This window comes from Ctenopharyngodon idella, chromosome 7 (assembly GCF_019924925.1).
Source record: "Ctenopharyngodon idella isolate HZGC_01 chromosome 7, HZGC01, whole genome shotgun sequence".
NCBI classification, from domain to species: domain Eukaryota; kingdom Metazoa; phylum Chordata; class Actinopteri; order Cypriniformes; family Xenocyprididae; genus Ctenopharyngodon; species Ctenopharyngodon idella.
The window spans coordinates 47,385,747-47,404,954 of NC_067226.1; the positions used below are offsets into that span (position 1 = coordinate 47,385,747).

General features: G+C 43.4%; 1 protein-coding gene across 11 annotated transcripts in view; it reads left to right on the top strand.

Annotated features, from left to right (window-relative positions):
- The window catches only part of cbfa2t3 (CBFA2/RUNX1 partner transcriptional co-repressor 3), a 56,484-nt gene extending 37,730 nt beyond the window's left edge, over positions 1 to 18,754 (top strand). For 6 of the 11 annotated variants that reach the window (XM_051901107.1, XM_051901116.1, XM_051901115.1 and 3 more), the window contains 11 exons: positions 915 to 1,061; positions 3,014 to 3,255; positions 3,356 to 3,445; positions 5,949 to 6,130; positions 7,473 to 7,753; positions 8,054 to 8,139; positions 9,188 to 9,416; positions 10,210 to 10,278; positions 10,893 to 10,946; positions 13,079 to 13,269; positions 13,897 to 18,754. In XM_051901107.1, the coding sequence (XP_051757067.1) occupies positions 915 to 1,061; positions 3,014 to 3,255; positions 3,356 to 3,445; positions 5,949 to 6,130; positions 7,473 to 7,753; positions 8,054 to 8,139; positions 9,188 to 9,416; positions 10,210 to 10,278; positions 10,893 to 10,946; positions 13,079 to 13,269; positions 13,897 to 14,253 (1,928 nt within the window). In that variant the 3' untranslated portion in view covers positions 14,254 to 18,754. The remainder of the gene's footprint in view (positions 1 to 914; positions 1,062 to 3,013; positions 3,256 to 3,355; positions 3,446 to 5,948; positions 6,131 to 7,472; positions 7,754 to 8,053; positions 8,140 to 9,187; positions 9,417 to 10,209; positions 10,279 to 10,892; positions 10,947 to 13,078; positions 13,270 to 13,896) is intronic. The other 5 variants (XM_051901112.1, XM_051901108.1, XM_051901109.1 and 2 more) reach the window with 5 other exon arrangements.
- The last annotated feature ends 454 nt before the right edge of the window (positions 18,755 to 19,208 follow it).

The window sequence follows — 19,208 nt, forward strand, 5'->3', positions numbered from 1 at the left end:
TTGGCATTCGTTGGGACACTGAAGTGAAACCATGAGCTGTCATAGAAACTAGATTTTCATCCCATAACTGACAACGATGAGTGTGTTACTTCAGATGTGAGGACAGAACTGAGAGATCAGCATGTGACACCATAGTTAGGTAGCTGGGTAGACAAAGGGATTGTCACATGACCAATACAGGCCAGGCGGGCAAGAGTGAGGAAGACTTGCCATGTTTGGTCCCACAGCGGAGCAGAGATGAGGGTCGGTGTGAACGCAGCCTTGTTGAAGTGTTCAGCACCGTGATGGACAGCAGCAGATCCAGCTGCACTTGTCACTGGCTGTCAAGTGCCTGTCCATCCGGCAGACAAGAGCGGACAACAGGCGGGGGGTGGAGGACATTGATGGGGATGTCAGGGTGATGGGGGGATTGGGTGGTGGGGAGAGGGGTCCCGTCAGCAGCAGCTGAGTTGGAGAACAGGTGTGACTGGATGTTTTCAACAGCAGTGACATTTACCCTCCGCCTCAGTCTGCCAAAGCCACACTTTATCTCTATCAGCGGAGACTACACAGATTTACTGCTATGAAATATTATAAGTCTGTCTGAACGACTCACTAGAGGGGTACTGCTGAAAAAAGAATGCCACATGCATGATCCAGCACTGTGAACAAGACACAACATATGTGTCAAACATGATACATTTTGAACAAGTGCCATGTAGCTTTTATGTGCCCAGACAGAGTAGATGTACGTATTGGCCTGATGGTTAGCAGACATGCTTCAGACACATTAAGCCATGGCACTCTACAGGGAGATATGGGTTTGAATGCTGCACATTTTGTCGATCTTGTTATTACCTGTCCGTCTCACTACTTTTGGAATGTATAAAATGGCAAAGCTCTGAAAGAATAAAACTGTTTTATGTAATTTGTAGGTAGCACAGGACAGAAGGCTGGAACGATGCCAGATTCACCTGCTGATGTCAAAACCCAGCCCAGGTCAACTCCGCCCACAATGCCACCTCCACCCCCTGCTGTCAGCCAGGCAGCCAATCGCAATGCATCATTCACACCCACAACAAGTAAGTGATCCTAGTGCAAACATGCATAAATTTGTTTTGTGAACTTGCTGCATTCAAAACACCCTAGAAAACAAGGTGTAGACCAGCAATTCAAAATGCAATGCAAATATGTGTTTCAAGGATTACCACAAGGGAGTGTAGGGTAAACTGTCTTCTACGGTCTGTTATCTCTTTTAGGCAAACTAATGTCAAGTTGGAGCAACAATCTGATACAAATCTTGCTGAGCAAGTTAAAGTTAGTGAACTGTCAAAATTTTTATAGCTAGCTAACTGAATAATAACATATTATTAACCCCCCGGCCCCCTTTTAAATACTGAAGTTTGTAACCACCACAGTAACAAAAGAATGCACATTTTGGCCAGATTTACTAATAGCTTGCAGCCTTGCGCCAGTGCAAACCCTCTTTTGCCGTTAAAAAGCTACTGTCAGGATTTACTAAAGACACGCAGTGAAAAGGCATAGACACAGTAATTTTTTACCTTATTGCATATGCATTTGTAGGAGTTTCCCATTCAGATGCAAAATTTATGGGAGGAGAGTATTTAAATGAATCATGCAAGGTGATTTACTAAGGTTTATGCTAGTCAATTTACTGGTATTTGCGAAATTATTTACCGCACACAAAAAGCATGTCTTAAACCAGACGCTAATTTGCGTTGCTCTTGGTAGATTGCGTTGGTCATTATGGAAATGATCTGGCTGCGTCTGTGTTCTTTAATTTGCGCGTCGTCAGTAGATCACGAGCAGAACTTTCCACTCTCATTGGCGCTTTATTGGAATTGCAGAGTGTTCCTATAGCACAGAATGCCCTTGTAACATGAGCAAGTGTATTTAAGAGTGTTTGTGTATGGTAGGTTGAGCCATTGTCTTGGAGTGCAAGTGCTTAGGATAGACAGCAAGAGATTTGTTTACTGCATACGGGGGCAGCATCAGGCTCGGCGGAGCTTGGCAGATCTCGCTACCCTATATAGCAATGACAAGCCTTGTTGTTTCACCTGTTGCATGGGTCGTAGCGTAGCCTGCTTGCCACTCTAAAACCAGAACACAAGTGTGGGAGTCACATGGTAAACCCACATGTGTCCAGCCTGGAATGGCGAGATAAAAAGGGGCACAAGCGAAATGAAAGACCCTGTGTTCTGCAACATGAAGCCATGCACACACTCATACACCCAGCAGTGTGAACATGCCTCCCAACTTGGAGGAAAGCTACCCTCCAAGCTGTGTTTGCACAATCATATGCTTACCAATGTCCCAGAGGATTATGGTCTGTAACTCTAAGCCCTCACGCTGTGTCCACTACTCGAGTAATATTTGTTTATCTGTGGTCAGGGCTTCAGGCACAGGTAATACAAAACAGAAGCCCTACTCTTAGGGAGAAGGCACTCGACTATCAGAAGGAAGAGGAAAGAGTTGAGGGATGAGATGGAGAAGTGGAGATGGAGTGGAAGTGTGGATGGGGCGGCCTGGACTCTGAAAGCTGCAAATCTGCTCTCAGCTGGTAGACATGTGCACAGCCTGATTTAGATACACACCTGCTGTTGGAATAAAAGTAACCCAGTCCAGGGGGCTATTTTTGGGACCTCTTTAACACGTTCCTCTTATAGTTGTGTCTTAGTGAGTGAGTGGGTGAGCAGTGGGAAGCAATAGACCGGGTGGGCGGCATGTGTGTATATCGTGGAGAGAGATAGTGAGTGAGAGGTAGCTGATGGCCCCATTCGCAGTGTGTAGAGAATGAAACGAAGAGTACAGAGCAATGTGCTGCGTTACTGTCACAGTGTATCTGTAGTTTCAGTTTGTTCTTTGGCTGTTCTCGGAATGCATGTGCCCTCTTCGTGCTATGTTGGAGGCTCCTGGAGTGGGCTTCCCAGGACTGAGATGGATAAAAAAGAGAGCAAAGGAACCTTGTGTGTCTTAAATGATGCTAATACAAACAGTGGCTCTCTTTCCTCAGTGCTGAACGGGAGCAGTCACTCTCCCACAACGCTAAACGGAGCTCCCTCAACCCCCAACGGCTTCAGCAATGGACCGGCCACCTCCTCTACAGCTTCCCTACCAACCCAGCAGCTCCCGCCTGCCTGTGGAGCCCGACAACTCTGTAAGCTTAAGCGTTTCCTTACCACACTACAGCAGTTTGGCAACGACATCTCACCCGAGATTGGAGAACGTGTACGCAGCCTGGTGCTGGGGCTAGTGGTGAGTGTCTGATGGCTCTCTTTATCCTTTAACTGAGTGTGTTGTCTCCAGTTCTTTTCTCTACTGGGTGTTAAATGTATTGCTCTTTCTATCTTATCAGAACTCAACTCTAACCATTGAAGAGTTCCACTCCAAACTTCAGGAAGCCACAAACTTTCCCCTGCGTCCATTTGTCATTCCATTTCTCAAGGTAAGAACAGGCACAAAAACATAAAAACACAGTTCTTCACTTTCTGCAATCTTGAGTATCCAAAATTTGGACTATTGACAAAGTTAGGTCCACACTGCACTGAGTTCCATGAATTGCCTCACGTAGTAAGGAAAGGGCCGTCTGACTATAAAGCGACACTTTAGTACACATTAGGAGCATCAATTCTGAGAGCAAAGTAGAATAAACAGGTGTGGTCAAGGATATCTTGTTTACTTTCTAATAACAAACAAACTCTTGCATATCATTTATCCAGCGATTCAGAGTTCCACTTTGGAAGCGCTCATTGTAGCATCCAGGGAATGTTGTTTCCCGGCAGATTTGAAAACTTTTCCCTAAAAACTTGACTCTTGCAAAGTGTGTAAAAACAGTCAATCAAGTTCCATTTTGTGCAATATGAATCAGACGGTGGGTGAACAGTCTGTGGGCGTGCTGTCTGAAGCTGAGACTACTCCGCCAGAGTTCTTAAAGTCTTTCTGTATCTGTATGAGGAGCTCTTCCTTATGGTGCACCATATGGGAAGGGGTGGAGGGGGAGGGTATTGGGACTTTGAGACAGACAGGCAAAGTGACAAACAAAAAGAAGGTAGATGGATGGCGGCCAGCATCAACACACAAATGAACAGACTCGCTCAGTATTTCCCTAACCCCGGATGCATGGTTTTCTGTGCGTGTACATGAGTGAAGTCCATTTGATACAGCATCCGCAGCTCCTTCCAAATCCCCCCTCCCTGCTCTGCTGTAGCTGGTCTGTGCTGATCTAGTGCTCCATATGGCCATCATTTGTGATTCATTAAAATTGGCACACTTGTGTTTACCCAGAGTGGAGAGGAGTGGTGTGGGCCAAAGAAGATTTTCTGGCAGATGTTGCAGTGGGTGCTGTAAGCAGCACAGCTTTCCGTTGCTCTGCCGCTGTTGTCTTTATGCTGATCCCTTTCTGTCCTCACACATCACACAGATCCAGGGCTCAAACACATACACAGATTCTCTGATGCATTGAGATGCTTTCTCAAATGACTCTGCATTGATGCACAAAAGTACATTACAAGAATACTAAATTAAATCACTAAAAATTCCAATTGCATACTTTGTTGAAAAAAAGATTTGTGGCCATACGCAATACGCCGCATTGTGACTCCATAAAAGTCCAATTCTAGTTGTGCAGCGCTTAAAGATTACCACACCTAAAAGACATGTAAATACACAGACATGCAAATGTGCACACAACGCACTACTGCAATGAAATATAGTGATAACACAGATTTAAACTGTTGGGTGCTGAAAGAATGTTCTAGTACTAAAGGGGCTACAAGCCAGCCACCACACTCCCCTGTCCAGCATAAAATATGGGAACTCACAGAGACACTTGCTTTTGCAAGAAATAACCATTCCAAAACAAACATCCACAGACTTAAAACTCAAAATTTCAGTGCATATGTAACACCCATAACTGGTTGTAGAGAGTTAATATATCCATTGACCACAAAATGGAAATGTTTGGTCTGGAAAGTTTCCACCCACCCCCAAGTCTTCCACTATGCATTTGCGCGTGTTAGTGAGATATAGACTACACAAGACATATCTCATAGTGTGAGAGTTTTATTCAAAGCAGAGCACTGTGGTACATGGCACCCAGAACATTGCTCACAGGCTGCTGTCAGAGGCCTGCAGAGTGTTGATGTTACACATCTGTATCATCAGCCAGCTGTGTAGTGTTATACTGACAGCCAAAGAGAAAAAGACAACAAGAAAGAGAGGGTGAGAGAGAGAGGCAGCAGAGTTCTCCTACTGCAGACCTCAGCAAGGCACAAACACATGGTGGGCCAGAGAAAGTGTCTGTTTTATCTCATCCTCTTTCTCTCTCTCTCTCTTACCACAAACCATGTTGAAAGACCAACATAACTGGTCATCAGCATATGCTGTGTTTTGGATACTGGTCTCCAGCTTCAGCTGTTGATGTCCCACCAGACTTCTTGACTAGCCTTTCCAGAAAAACGAACATTATAGTTAACTAGATTAGCCAGCTTATTAATGAACCAACTAGACCAGTACCAAACCAGCATAACCCAATTATTGTTCCTACCAGAAATCTTAACTTGCTTAGCCAACAATCTTACTTTATTAACTATCTTATGCTGAAAGATATTCTGTTCATCTTTCACAATAAACATTAATGCCAATCACAAACCAGCAGCTACCAAACTAGGACTAAACAGCATAAACCTGCCAGTATCCATAACAGGCTTATTAAATAGCTTAACTACCAAGACTTTTTTAGTTAACTAGCTTCACCAGCCAACTTTCTTGTTAACCAGTTTTACTAGCCGGGATTTGCTAGTGGTCCACTGGCTAGACCAGCACTAAACCAGCACTATCCACCTTGAAGATAGAGACTTGTGTTGGTGTAAGCTAGTATTTATTTTTTTTTTTTAGAAGAAAATGCTTTCCTTTCTCACCCACATTTTCTTTTTCTTTTTGTCCGGCAGGCTAACTTGCCCCTCCTGCAGAGGGAGCTGCTTCACTGTGCTCGGATGGCAAAGCAGACCCCAGCACAGTATCTGGCCCAGCATGAACAGCTGCTGCTGGATGCCAACGCCAGCTCTCCACTGGACTCCTCCGAGATCATGCTGGAACTCAACGAACATGGCAAGAGACGTACCCCGGACAGGTACACACACTTTAACACACACAAACTTGTCTTTCTGTGTACCATTTTCATAACAAATACCTTGAGTCATAAATACCTACAAAGTCAAGCAAAAGGCAAAAATGTAGACAGCTACGGTAAATGTCAACACAACCTTGCCCTGGGCATACTTCTTCCTGTCTGGCTTTGAAATGCACACACACTCAATGTAATGAGCAGAGGGTGTGGAAAGGTTAGGCCACACAGAAAGAGACAGTGAGGAGGGTAGAGAGAAGGTGGAAGTGTGAGTGGCGTGTCTGCCAGGTGCTGCCAGCTGCCTGTGGAGTAGAAACCGACTGAGATGCTCTAACATCACACAAAAGCATATGCATAGCAACAGTGTCCATTCTCTCCACATACAACGTTGAGGAATCTAGTGCTCTAGACAATCAAAAAATTAACAGTGGGATTTGAAGCACCAATATTCCTGTTTGTCTCCTTTTGTTTTTCTTCTACTCTCTCATCCGCACTGTCTCCTGTTAGTTCCCTGGTAGCTGCCCATATGTCAAGCGATGTGTCCAGATGGTGATCTTGCTGAACCCCTGCTTGAACTGATCCGGGGGGAGGGATGAATAGAGAGAGAGAGAGACAGAGAAAAAGAGAGAGAGGTGGGGGTAGAGGAATGGGCAATCCCCTACTGTAATCCATACACCTCCATCTCAGAACCCTAGGCTTACCATATCACGGCGGGAGCCCCAGCTGTTGCTTTGATTTGTGGGATATCTGGCCACAACCGCAGAAATGCTGCAAAAGATTGGACGTTTTTTGGTTGGTTGCGGAGGCGGGCATGATGGGGTGTCGTATATGCAGCCAGAGTCAGATGTCCGAGCCAACTGCACTCTACTCTCAAGTGCAAGAAAACAAGGTTGCACAGTCCATGTACACTCCTCGCACACACATGTATTTCATGCAAGCAGAAGGGAGAGAAGCTTTAGCCCTGAATGCCTGGCTGCTGCACTCAGCTAAACAGATTATTATCAACACTGCAGCACAGGCCAGCCAGATGGCTCCAAAACGCCAGTGTCACTGAACATCTGCCAAAGGGAGCAGCTCTCACAGTACAGCAGTTCAGGAGAGAGACAGGGAGAGAGAAACGGGTGAGAACGGGAAAGATTAAGGGGTTGGGATTTAACTCCGCTTCTTGGTATATGAAGGCTAGAGTCCACATATGGCTCACAGCTGGCCTCAACATTTGGACACAAGAGTGGACTGGCAGAGAGAAAGAGGGAGGTGGGATGGGATAGACTGCAAGAATGTAAAACTATCAATGGCCTTCTTTCCTCTTAGAAATGTCCTAAAATCATTTCTACATTCCTTCTAACAGGACCAAAGAGAGCGCAGGGGACAGGGATGGCTTGCACCCGGAACACCTGGCCAAACGTCCATGCACAGTGAGCCCCAGTCAGCGCTTCAGCCCCAGCAGTGGCTTACCTGCACATCCGCCCCCTAATGGCCTACCAACGCACCCACCCAATGGTCTGCCACATCCTAACCCTCCTGCCCCGCAGCATTACCGGTTGGAAGACATGGCACTCGCCCACCACTACAGAGATGCTTACAGACATGCAGAGCACAGGGACGTCCGGGATCGTCACCGGCAATCAGGTCAGATTGGTGTAGCCCATAGTAAAATAAACCAAAACTACTTGAGGCCTTGTTTACAGTGATTTACCACAGTTAAGTAGTGTTGTTAGCCACAATGCTTTAAACAAGAACTGATGCACAGTCACAGGTACTTATCTGATATTTTACAGCAAATTCAAACATGCTTTTAACTGGTTTATAGTTTGAGTAATATTTCCAACCACAGAAGTAATGGCAGGAATGCAGAATTGCACTTACATGGACATGGATTCTCTATCGTGTTAGTGTGTATGCTAATGTGGTGCTGTGTTTCTGTTATAGCCGTGCATGGAGCACGTCAAGAGGAAGTGATTGATCATCGGCTGACAGACCGCGAGTGGGCTGAGGAATGGAAGCACCTAGATAACGTATGTGTGACCAGATGCTTTGTTCCTTTATCATCTTTTATACATACAGCACAAGCAAGAGAGTTGTTAACTCTGCTGGGGGAAAACAAGTTATAGCATATTAATGTGGTCAAGATAGTTTATGAAATATGGTGGCATACTGGTTGCTGGTCCAAGGTGGTCTAACAACCGTAACCAACCTGACGAAGATGGTGCACCAAGTCAGAATGAGGTCCGCCAGTTGGTACTTGGTAGTCCAGCTGATACTTCAACTTATGGACACAGGAAAGTTGTATGGGAGGGAAATGGTGTGAAAGACAAAAAAGAAGAGCACTACAGTGGAGGGGATGTTGACAGACTTCAGCCGTGTCAAACTGATGGATACCTGATGGTAGATGACTTAGTTCAGACCTTTTCTGGATGACAATAAGGCTTTTATTTAGCTTTTTGCTCACCTCACCGTTACCTCCCCTGCCTCTACACAAATTTACCCTCACTCAAACACATATTGAATAAAAAGGCCACAGATGGAGTGAGGAACCCAACGGAGGACGTTCCCACTGGAGAGAGCAGCTGAGACAAGGGCTGCAGTCTGTGGAATCAGGCTTATTCTGGACTGCTTCCAAATCTGAAATAAATACAGCCAACAACATACTCGAAGAGTGAAGAATGGCATCACATGGATGAGGGGAGATGTTATCGAGGGGAGGTGGGTAGTGTGGAAGATAGGAGGAAATAGGGAGAGAGAAGGGTGTAAAAGCATAGGGGAAGAATGAAGTGTTTTGGCTTCTCCCACTGGCAGCACAGCTGTTGCAGGGCTATTGTTGCTTAACCACTCAACCGCTCACTGCACCACTGGATTACACGCACACACACTCACAAAAAGTGTTCTAAATATCTCATGCTTGTGCTGCTTACTACTGCATCAGCCCTTCAAATAAAACAGCATATTTTTTGATTAGTAAGTGCCAAAGAAGGTTGCATTGTGGACTTTGGATGTAAGTGGTCTAATGTTGCTATATATCTCTTCCACTATTTCCCATCCCTTTCTTTCTCTTCCTCTCTGTAGTTGCTGAACTGCATCATGGATATGGTGGAGAAGACGCGGCGTTCCCTCACTGTGCTGCGACGCTGCCAGGAGGCGGACCGCGAGGAAATGAACCACTGGATCCGTCGCTATAGCGACGTGGAGGATATGAAAAAAGGTGGGAGCTCCGCCCAGCGGCCTCCTCCTCTTCCTCCCCACCACAACTCTTCCTCCTCCAACACTTCTAACAGCAGCGACACACAGCCGCTAGGTACATGCACCGCTGCAGATGCAGCCGCAGGCGCAGATGCTCGGCACGCAGCATGTCTCACACATTCTTAGCAGCTGCAGACACAAGTGGTTTCCATCAGCCAACATACCGAAAAAATCTAATCTGTTTTTTTAGGACCAGTCGGCATGTGATTCCACATTTAGCCCACTTACCTTACAGTTTGTCCTTACCCTAGCCTTTGGCATGGGCCAGCTAATTTTTGTCTGTCACACCATGTCAAAATTCACCCTGTTCCTAGGGACTCACAGTACTGCATTTAGATGTCTTTGTAAGTTAATACACCTGATTCCACTCAACAGGTCATTACTATAGTGATCTATGATTTAAATTAGGTGTCAGATAAGAGAGACATATGCAGTACTGTAGGTTCCTGGGAATAGGTTTGGGAAACTCTGTCCTAAGCAGGCATGACACAAAGTTCCCAGCAATTTTTTTTTTGTCTTCATTGAGAGCAGAAATGCTGCATTACTCTGCCAGTCACAACATGTTCAATGTTTATAATACAGCTATGAGGGACAATGACATTTCGCTGTGGAGGTGCGATGAGAAATATAAACCAAGCAGCCAACAAAATTGATGCTACTTGTGATTGCAGTAATTAGGGAAGGGTGCATCACACCTGGTAAGGACATGGTTGTCAACCTCCAAGAGCATGTCAGGATTTTAGATAATCAGCAGAGTTGTTTTGGGTACTGTCTATGGCTGAGGGAGAATAAGAAGCTTTTCTCTCACTCAGGTAAACTCAAGTTGCTCTTTTAATGCCCTTTTACAGAAATCCACAGAGATTTCCTGCACCGGCCCCCTTCAGGCTACCTGCCCGAGGAGATCTGGCGAAAGGCTGGTGAGTGCATCTGGACAGTGCATTGTCTGCAGTCACCTACTTCTACACATGCACACAAACATATGCCAACTGGCCTGCAGGGCCTCACAGCTGTAGTTATGCAAGACCAGGAGGCCGTAGAATGTCATTAGTGTTAAGAGATCTCCATCTGTCATGGCCATGAAAGACAACTGCAGTTAAAGCTGCAGTGAGAATGCAGTAACCTGCAGCAGTCAACAGCAGAGCAGCACAGGTAGGGCCAATAAACGTGACCCTGCCCTGAGAGAGAGAGAGAAAGAAAGGAAAGTGAGGGAAAACACGGCTGGATTGTTCTTGTTCAATATGTCTATTTTATTATAAAAGGCTAGGGGGGCTGTACATAAGCCCTCTGTGCCATGTAGGTCACACATAATACTGATGAGGTCAGCCAGAGCACAGGTGGTGTCACTTGCCCAAAGGTCAGAGATCAAAGGGCACTTATTAACTGTGACCCACACCGGTAACATTACAGCTGAGTAAAATCAATATGCCGTTACTTATTTATTATGCCGGAATGATGCTGCTGTTGTCTGCAAATCTTAGCTGCATTTTCACTGTGACAAAAGCTCTTTTAACTGCAGCTGTTTTTCATGCAGGTTCTACAAGTATCCCGCTTTCGCCAGCATTAAAGCAACTTCAGAACAAGCAGGGTGAGTAACAGCACCCGTATTACACCTGTGTTACAAATCAGCCTGATCTTTTTACATTTTATTTATAGCATAGATGGCCCTGAAGACTTAATGGAGCTCTCAGTCAATTTTTTTTCACAAGTGTTTCTCTTAAAATCTCTCATTCAAACAAATGAGGCAGAACTATACTATTAATGTGGATAGCATAGCTCAGACAAATCAGTCTTGGAAGAATTTGATGAAAAAAGATTTTTGATGGCAGGCTGGCAAATCTGACCATAGTTTGAAGCATTGACAGATGTCTTCTGAAATTTCCAGAGGTAAACTGAAGACTGAGACTACTAAAAGTGAGATTACTAGGGTCTTTTTCATAGGAGAGAAAATTTCAGAAACTGGCAACTTATTCATTGCTGTCTGGGAGGAATAACTGAGATATTAAAGGGATGTCAAACATAATTTTCCTACCTGTGAGTGTCTAGATTTTGATGTCCCTCTGCCTTTGGTGAGGCCTGAAACTGCCTTTGAATATAATGCAAGAGAATAGCAGAAAGAAAAAAAAACTTGAAAACTGACATATCCCTGTGGGATTAAAACGTTAATATTGCCGCCCCATGTTTTCCATTATGTGCCAATTGCTCTAGCATCTGCTCCCAAGTCTCCTTGATAAAAATTAATTAAATTTGCAAACTAATTTTAGTGGTGCATGCTCTGAGTCTGATTAAGCAGTCTAGTGTTTTCAAAGATACAGAGAAATTGGCAAGAACCAAAAAGATGAGGAGAAAAGCAAAGAAGTGAAGAATGAAGGCACTGGGAAAAAAATGAGGAGATGTGTGTGGGAGGTGCGGAGAGAACAAACTGAATACTAACTAGCTTTCCAGCTGAGACAGTAGTGATGTAGATTTGAAAACACACACATACACTCAGTCAGTCAGTAGCCTGAGGCAGAACTCTATAGAGAATTGAATGGAGGGTATGTTATGACAGATATTTATGACTGGGCTCCTCACAACCAGCTTTCTAGAGTAAACACACTCTGGGGCAAAGATTGTAGAGCCCAGACATATGAAAAATCTGCAATAATAATGTGTGTGTGTGTGTGTGTGTGTACCCCCTGCAGCAATACACATAATATCCTGACATATTCTGAAATCATCCACATACTATCTAAACCATAACCCCACACAACAGTAGTTTTTCTCAAATCTAGTAAGCTGCCTCATATGTGTAGGCAACTGTACCTCCTAATTCTAACATAAATGGAACTTCACAAGTAACTGTTTTTAAAGACTCTACATAAGCAACTCTTTATGTGAGGTGCATGAGAATCGACAAATCGACTTAAAGAATCACAAAAAAGAAAATACTTTGCACACACAAATACTGGGTAAAATAATTCATCATTAATGTGATATTACAATGTTTATCATTATTTTTCACAGTTCAATCTGAGGTTGTGTGCAATCAGCAAATGATGCAATGCTGCATTAGATTTTGGCCAAAACAGAGTATCTTTCAAAGCAGAATATGTGGCTGTCTGAAACACTGGGAATGTGCCTTAAAATGTGGTTTAGGTCACCTAGCTCAGTAGGTTTCAGAGCTTATTTTAAATGTTCACATTAAAAAGGTCGAGGAAAGACCCTGCAGCACAAGGAACCCTAATGTTCAGAGTGCTACTGAGTCAGGTGTTAGATTTCTATTTTAGACAACATCCGTACACACTCACACCTGCATGTCCTGAAAACACACGGATATACGCACACTCACAAACAATGCCATTTGTGGAACAAGGTTTGCCACAAACGGAGTGATTCAGCCTCAGTATTGAAGCCATGTGCCATTTATCCACTTAGTGAAAAATATGAAATATTTAATCATATACTGTTAGGTAAATAGGCAAGCTTGTGAACAACCTTTCGAGATGTCTACTGCCTATCAACACTGGAAATAATTGTAACCACTGTCGTTTGGATCAATTATTAATAGCTTATTTTTCTGACAGAATGTTTTAAATCTTGGATGATGTACATCTGCTTGGAGAGATGAAACAAGCTGAAAGCTTTGAGTGCCTCAATAAAGGATGTTGAGAGGAACAGCAGTGGTCTACAGGGATAATGTCTTATTTTTTTCTCTTGATATTCCTTCCTCATTTTCAGAGGAGGCAGTAAATGAAGTGAAGAGGCAGGCCATGTCAGAGCTGCAGAAGGCGGTGTCGGATGCTGAGAGGAAAGCTCACGAGATGATCTCTGCTGAGCGCTCCAAGATGGAGAGAGCTCTGGCCGAGGCTAAGAGACAGGCCTCTGAGGACGCATTGACTGTCATTAACCAGCAGGAGGACTCCAGTGAAGTAAGTACCACACATAACCAATGTTTGGAATGATGACTAGCATACTTCTGCGGTCACCCTGCTCACCCCAGTATATTGGATCCGTGCGTTGGGTCTTAAAGTGACAGCAGCCTAATATGTCTCTTGCTGCCTGTGTTTTTAATGTTAATCAAACAAAAAAGGACAAAGAAAAAAATCACTTGGTGCTCTTGACTGAATACCTTTTGAAACTTTAATAAGGATTGATTGTTTAATTTATAAAGTGAGGACTATCCAATGTGACTTTGCATTTGATTACTTTATTCAGTGTCTCTACCTGAAAACTATACTGTTAATTGTTTTTCATAATGTTTTAAATTTATATTAGTTAGGCTAGTAGTTTTAGCGGTGGTATCGAAGTTGGAATAGAGAATTGTGAATTTTCACTGCTATCTAAAATTTTGGTGCAATAACTGGCTGTTTTTGCAAGAAAAAAAAGGAACAGGAAAAAATATTTATGGCCAGTAATTTCTTAAGTCACCGGCTATTCGCAGGTGTGGCAAAAAGTTAGTTTTAGGCCCTGCTCCTAAGCTACTCTAATGTGTGTTTAAATGCATTGTTTTATCACGGCATAGATATTGATATTTATTTGTTTGGCAATCATAACAGTCCGTGTCCCTCCCGCAGAGCTGTTGGAACTGTGGTCGCAAGGCTAGCGAGACATGCAGCGGATGCAACACCGCACGCTACTGTGGCTCCTTCTGCCAGCACAAGGACTGGGAGAAGCACCATCACGTTTGCAGCCAGGGCCTGCCTGGGAGTAGCGGTGTGCCACTTGGGACACCATCTACCACCTCCACCTCGTCCAGTGCACCCCCCACACATTCGGAGAGCACCCCTCCAGGACCCCTTTCCCTGGCTGGGCAAACCAGCAGCAGTGGCAGTCCTAAGGAAGCGAGCTCCAGCAGTGTTTCTCGCTCAACTACTCCAGCAACACCCGCCCTGATGGATTCCTCGTCCCGCTGACTGATGAACCCCAAAACCTAACCCCCGCCCAGCCACGTCTACTGCTGCTACAGCATCCTTCATCCAAAACAAGCTGAGGAACCTCCACCATACTTACCCCTCCTCTGAACTACAGCAACCTGGCTTTCACATCTATGTTAAGCTCTTGTTTTCTCAATCTCCAAAAAAACCCCATCAAAGTTTAGATTCTTTCACAAAAGGGTCTACTGTGCTAAACTCAACATGAGCAGGGTCTATAATACTGGATGCCACCAAGAAAGCCAGGGAAACACGTACAGTTACACATGTTTTAGGCATGGCCTCAGTAACCTACACCCTTTAAGTGAGGTGTGCTCTGTGAGAACTGGAGTCACACCATACTTTGAACACGTCCTGACCCAGGTGGGACTACATGTATGTAGGTTGGACAGGCAGGTGCCACAAGAGCACATTGCTGCTCAGAAAGCTTCCACCACAGAGCTACTTCCTCACAACATGACACACTGCATTTCATTTTTTGGCTTTAATTAAAACAAAAGAAATGTCCAAAAATCCAAAAGAAATAATAATGATGATAATAAAAAGAAGAAGAACCTGTTAACTACCTTGCTAGCGAGCCAAGAAAATCTACACCAGACTCACCTCTCTGTACTGATGTGAACCCAAATGAATTTTAAGTGAAAACAAAAAAGAACATGATCCAAACCTTTTTATTACACTGCCAAAGTTACCAAGAAGCACTCATCTTGTAACCAAACGCAAACAACTTCACCTCCTCAGCAGTAAAGCCAGCCCAGAGTTCCACAGGCTGTGGAGAGGTGGCATGGTGACTAGACACTCAAACCTTCACTGTGCCCACCTTGACCTTGAGGAACGCAGACTTTAGCCCGGATCCATCTCTACGGCAATGGAGGGTCGCACCTGGGATGTTTAAAGCACGTCACCCAGTCCGCCGCAAAGAGAAATGACATGAAAACGAAAGAAAAGGCAAGGATTAGTAAACGAAAAGAGACAAAAGGAAGGACGAACGGCAACGGAATTGCCAAAAACCTCAATGGATTGTACACTAAGAACGAGCCTTTTCTTCTGAAACATTTTCGTTTGGTTTTCCTAATGCTGAGACATTTCATTTTGTTGTACGATTTCACTCTCCCTCGTTTTCCAAAGCATGACAAGACTGTAGAGTCTCACGAGACTGGCGTAGACTTGGTTCTCTTTTCTCTCGCTCTTTCTACCTCCCCCCATCCTCTATGTGTTTATCCCTTTTGTCTCCTGACAGAAGCTCTAAGCAGATATCCATGAAGGGATCAAACGTTGCTTGTAGATATTACTTTGTTTCTGGATGTCTCTGTCTTCAATATCTGCTTGTGTGCGTACTCAGAATGAGGAACGCGATTCTTTCTTTGTCTTCTTTTAGGTTTCAGCCGAACATTGGACGGAAAAAGACACTCTAATGGGGGAGAAGCTGTGTTGTACCTATTGTTTGATTTGTTGTATCAATATTGATGATGAGAATCCTCATGTAGAATATTTTATATTGCTCGCATTGTAAGACAGTGAGAGAACGGAGGTGCAATATGGAACGAGAATTCAGCTACTGAATGGAACCTCAGAAACGGCCCTTAGGGTACCTTATAATATAAATATACATATAAATATATCTAAAATTACCACAGTAAATTAATGTGAATGTACATAGTATTTAAAAAGAGGTCCAAAAATGAGTTTGCCAAATAACAGAAACCTTTAAAGTATAATGTCTAGAACTTAATTTCTCTCCATTTAATCTTTTCTGTCTGACTGATCATTTTTACAACGTCTGTTGTAATGGCGGAGGAGGAAGAGGTGTTCACATCACTGCTCGTGTAGAGGACTCTGCTGACGGACGCGTAAAGTGAGGCGCTTTTGTAGCCATAAGCGTGTCGACGCAAACGGCATCGCTTCAAAGACACGCCAAACCACAATAGACTGACCTAGCTTGCCCCGCTGAGAAGTTCCCAGACTGGGATTTGGGATAGAATCTGTGTGAAACATTGCCATCCTTTGGGCCAAAGTGTCACTGCAGTGGTCCAATGTGTAATTTGCACACACAAACACACATGCATGCACATACAATCACAAAACCAAACCCTCGATTGTCCATGGTCCAAGTGTCTGACACCAGAATCAAGCAAACACTATTGATGGTTCTCAACTGGTTTTGCTTAAGTACCCAGATTTTACTTGCAGATTTGACAACAGGACAACATAATACCAAACATAAACCATATTTATTGTAATCTGGAAAACAACAATAGAAGATCAAGCTCTGCTGATTACAACGTTCATGTTCGTTAAAGGTAAAAAATACTTGTGAGTTTCGCCACCAGCTTACACTTGCAGCCCTGTTTACAGCCTTTGTTTTGGTCAGTTCTGAATTTCTGCCAGCTAATTTATAATGCTCATTACGTGGCGTACCTCTGATACGGACCAAACTTGAAAGGCCTGTTTGTTGCTCATTCTATTTTGTTGTAGCTTTAAGCGTTGATAGTTTAATTTGTCACATGGCATATTCGATTCTTAACAGATTTCTAAGGTAATATATGAACTCATCCTGAAAATATCAGCAACACATGACCCCAAACCAGTGGGCTACTAAAACACCAGTCTGATGAAGTAGGTGTCTCTCTCTCCCTCCATTTTGAGGAGGAATTTTAATGAACCATCCTCTCTTTGCCTACTAGCTACCTCCTGTAAACAAATCCAAGACATTTTGTGCTTGGAGAATCAAACCACTAGCAGACATGCAAATCTATCATCCTGCCTGAGCTAACCAGGACATTTCAGCATAGAAATCTGCGTCAGTAACTATCCTCAGTTCTCAGTTACATTCAAATGTCTGTGCCATTAAATGGATGTGTTATTATTCAGGTAGCTAGCTATAAACGTTGACAGTTTAAACTAACTTGCACAGCAAGATTCTCTTCAAACTGTTGCGCTACCATGACTTTAGTTTACTTGACTGTAGAAAAATAGCGCCCCTTGTGGCAAGTCTTACAATTGTTGCATCATGAACTGCATTCTGACACATTTGGATTGCGAAATTGAGCTTGCCTAGCTGTACTTGCTTAGAATGTTTTGAGCCCTGAACATAAACATATCTCATAAATATCCAAAATGATAAAAGCACAGACCAAAGCATAACTGCACATCCACATTCGTTGTCGGCTGAAAAAGCAAACGGAACGTGGGTGACCGACTACACCCATAAACCAAAGTGTACAAAATGACCATATTGAAAGCACAAGATGACAGTAAACACGTCAAGGGAAGAGATCAGTACTACAATTCCAAGCCGGGAAGTGCTTGTTCCTGGCATCCAAAGCATCAGATAAGATTACAAATGCTTCTTACATTGAAACCAACCTTGCTCAAAGACTTCATTGTGGGAATGCATGAGTGTGAGTGAGAGATACTTTCTATTAATGATTTTGCTAAGGAACTTACTTGAATCTCCAGAGCTTTAAAATAACACCATTTGCAAAGTTGTACTAGAGAGTTCCCATAAACTCATTTTAAGCTTTGCGTGTCTGCTAGTCCAGAACTCATACAAGCATATGTTTGCAATATTTTTGGCCATTCTGTTCCAAAACCAAAATCGAACCAAAACAAGAGCATGCAAATGCATCTTCCACTGTGTACTGTAATTCTGCTGTCATTCGGCATATGGAAGGGCCCTCGTTCTCAAAGCAAATCTCTGGATTCGGTCAGCATTTGGCCTTGTCAGTGGACCCAAGTTGGGCAGCTGCTCCGTTCAAAGGTTGACATCGGGAGAGAGAGAAACTACATCCTACACATTCAGCAAACATACTCTTGAAGTAACATGGATGCTGAAGGTCAACTATTCTGCAGTTACAGCTTAAACCAGCTTAAGCTGGTTTCAGAGAGGGTTTGTCAAGTAGTCTGGCTGGGAGACTAGCTAAACCAGCTTAAACCAGCTAAGACCAGCAAACCATTGCACTTCACTAATGTTTTATTTTCTTGATTTTTAAATGACTATAACATCCACTAAGGCTAACAGCAAAAACATTTTTATCAGAGAACACGCAAGGCTGTAGTAGTAGAAACCTTACACTACTGTAGATCCGAACAGAGGGGCAGGCATAGAACATGCACATGATAAATGCCATAACAGCAAGATATATATTTATGTACTAACAACGGCTTGGGTTTGATACATTGATATACTGTATTGTGCAATACATCATTACAGGAGAAGGCATTGTTTCAGTAGGAAAGGTTGGTGTGTTAAAATGTTTTCTTGTTTTCTCTTTCAAGGTCCTGTTATCATTCTCTAGATGATGTGAACTGTGCCAGGAGAGTTTTATTTATTTCTTGCATGCTCTTTTCCCCCCTTTTGCAATTCCCTCACCCTCTCTTACTGTGCGCTTTGTTGGACATGTGACGCTGTAAACATTCTAAATCAGGTTATTGTCTGTGTTGAGATACGTATCTGTGTAATTAAAAAAGACAGTGAAAAATGTCTCTGAATTTGCTTTTTTTCCACCATAGAAGACATGTCTCCACTACGTAGTTGTATTCTTAAAAGCTGGAATGTCATTTTCCTCATTGGGAATCTGCAGATTCCCCAGTGAGGTACAGTTGAAACCATTTTTATTAGTTTATAGACATCACTTTTAAGGTTTATGAAATCTCATGCATAAGAAGGAATGTACTGGTGTCTTGCAAGCTATTTATAAACCACATTGGTCATTGACCGTAGTCAATTGTCTACCATTCCTAGTCAATGAATTCCACAGAAATCCTTTTGGATTTTTTTTTTTTCTAATCATAATTTAGATCTAATCCTAATGAGAATTTCCTCAAGTATTCTAGCATAGCACAAAAAATAGTCCTTTTACAGCACGTATAGTTCCTAAATTAACTATTATAATTACAAAAAGGGATCAAATGTCAGGAAAATCTTTCAGAAACTC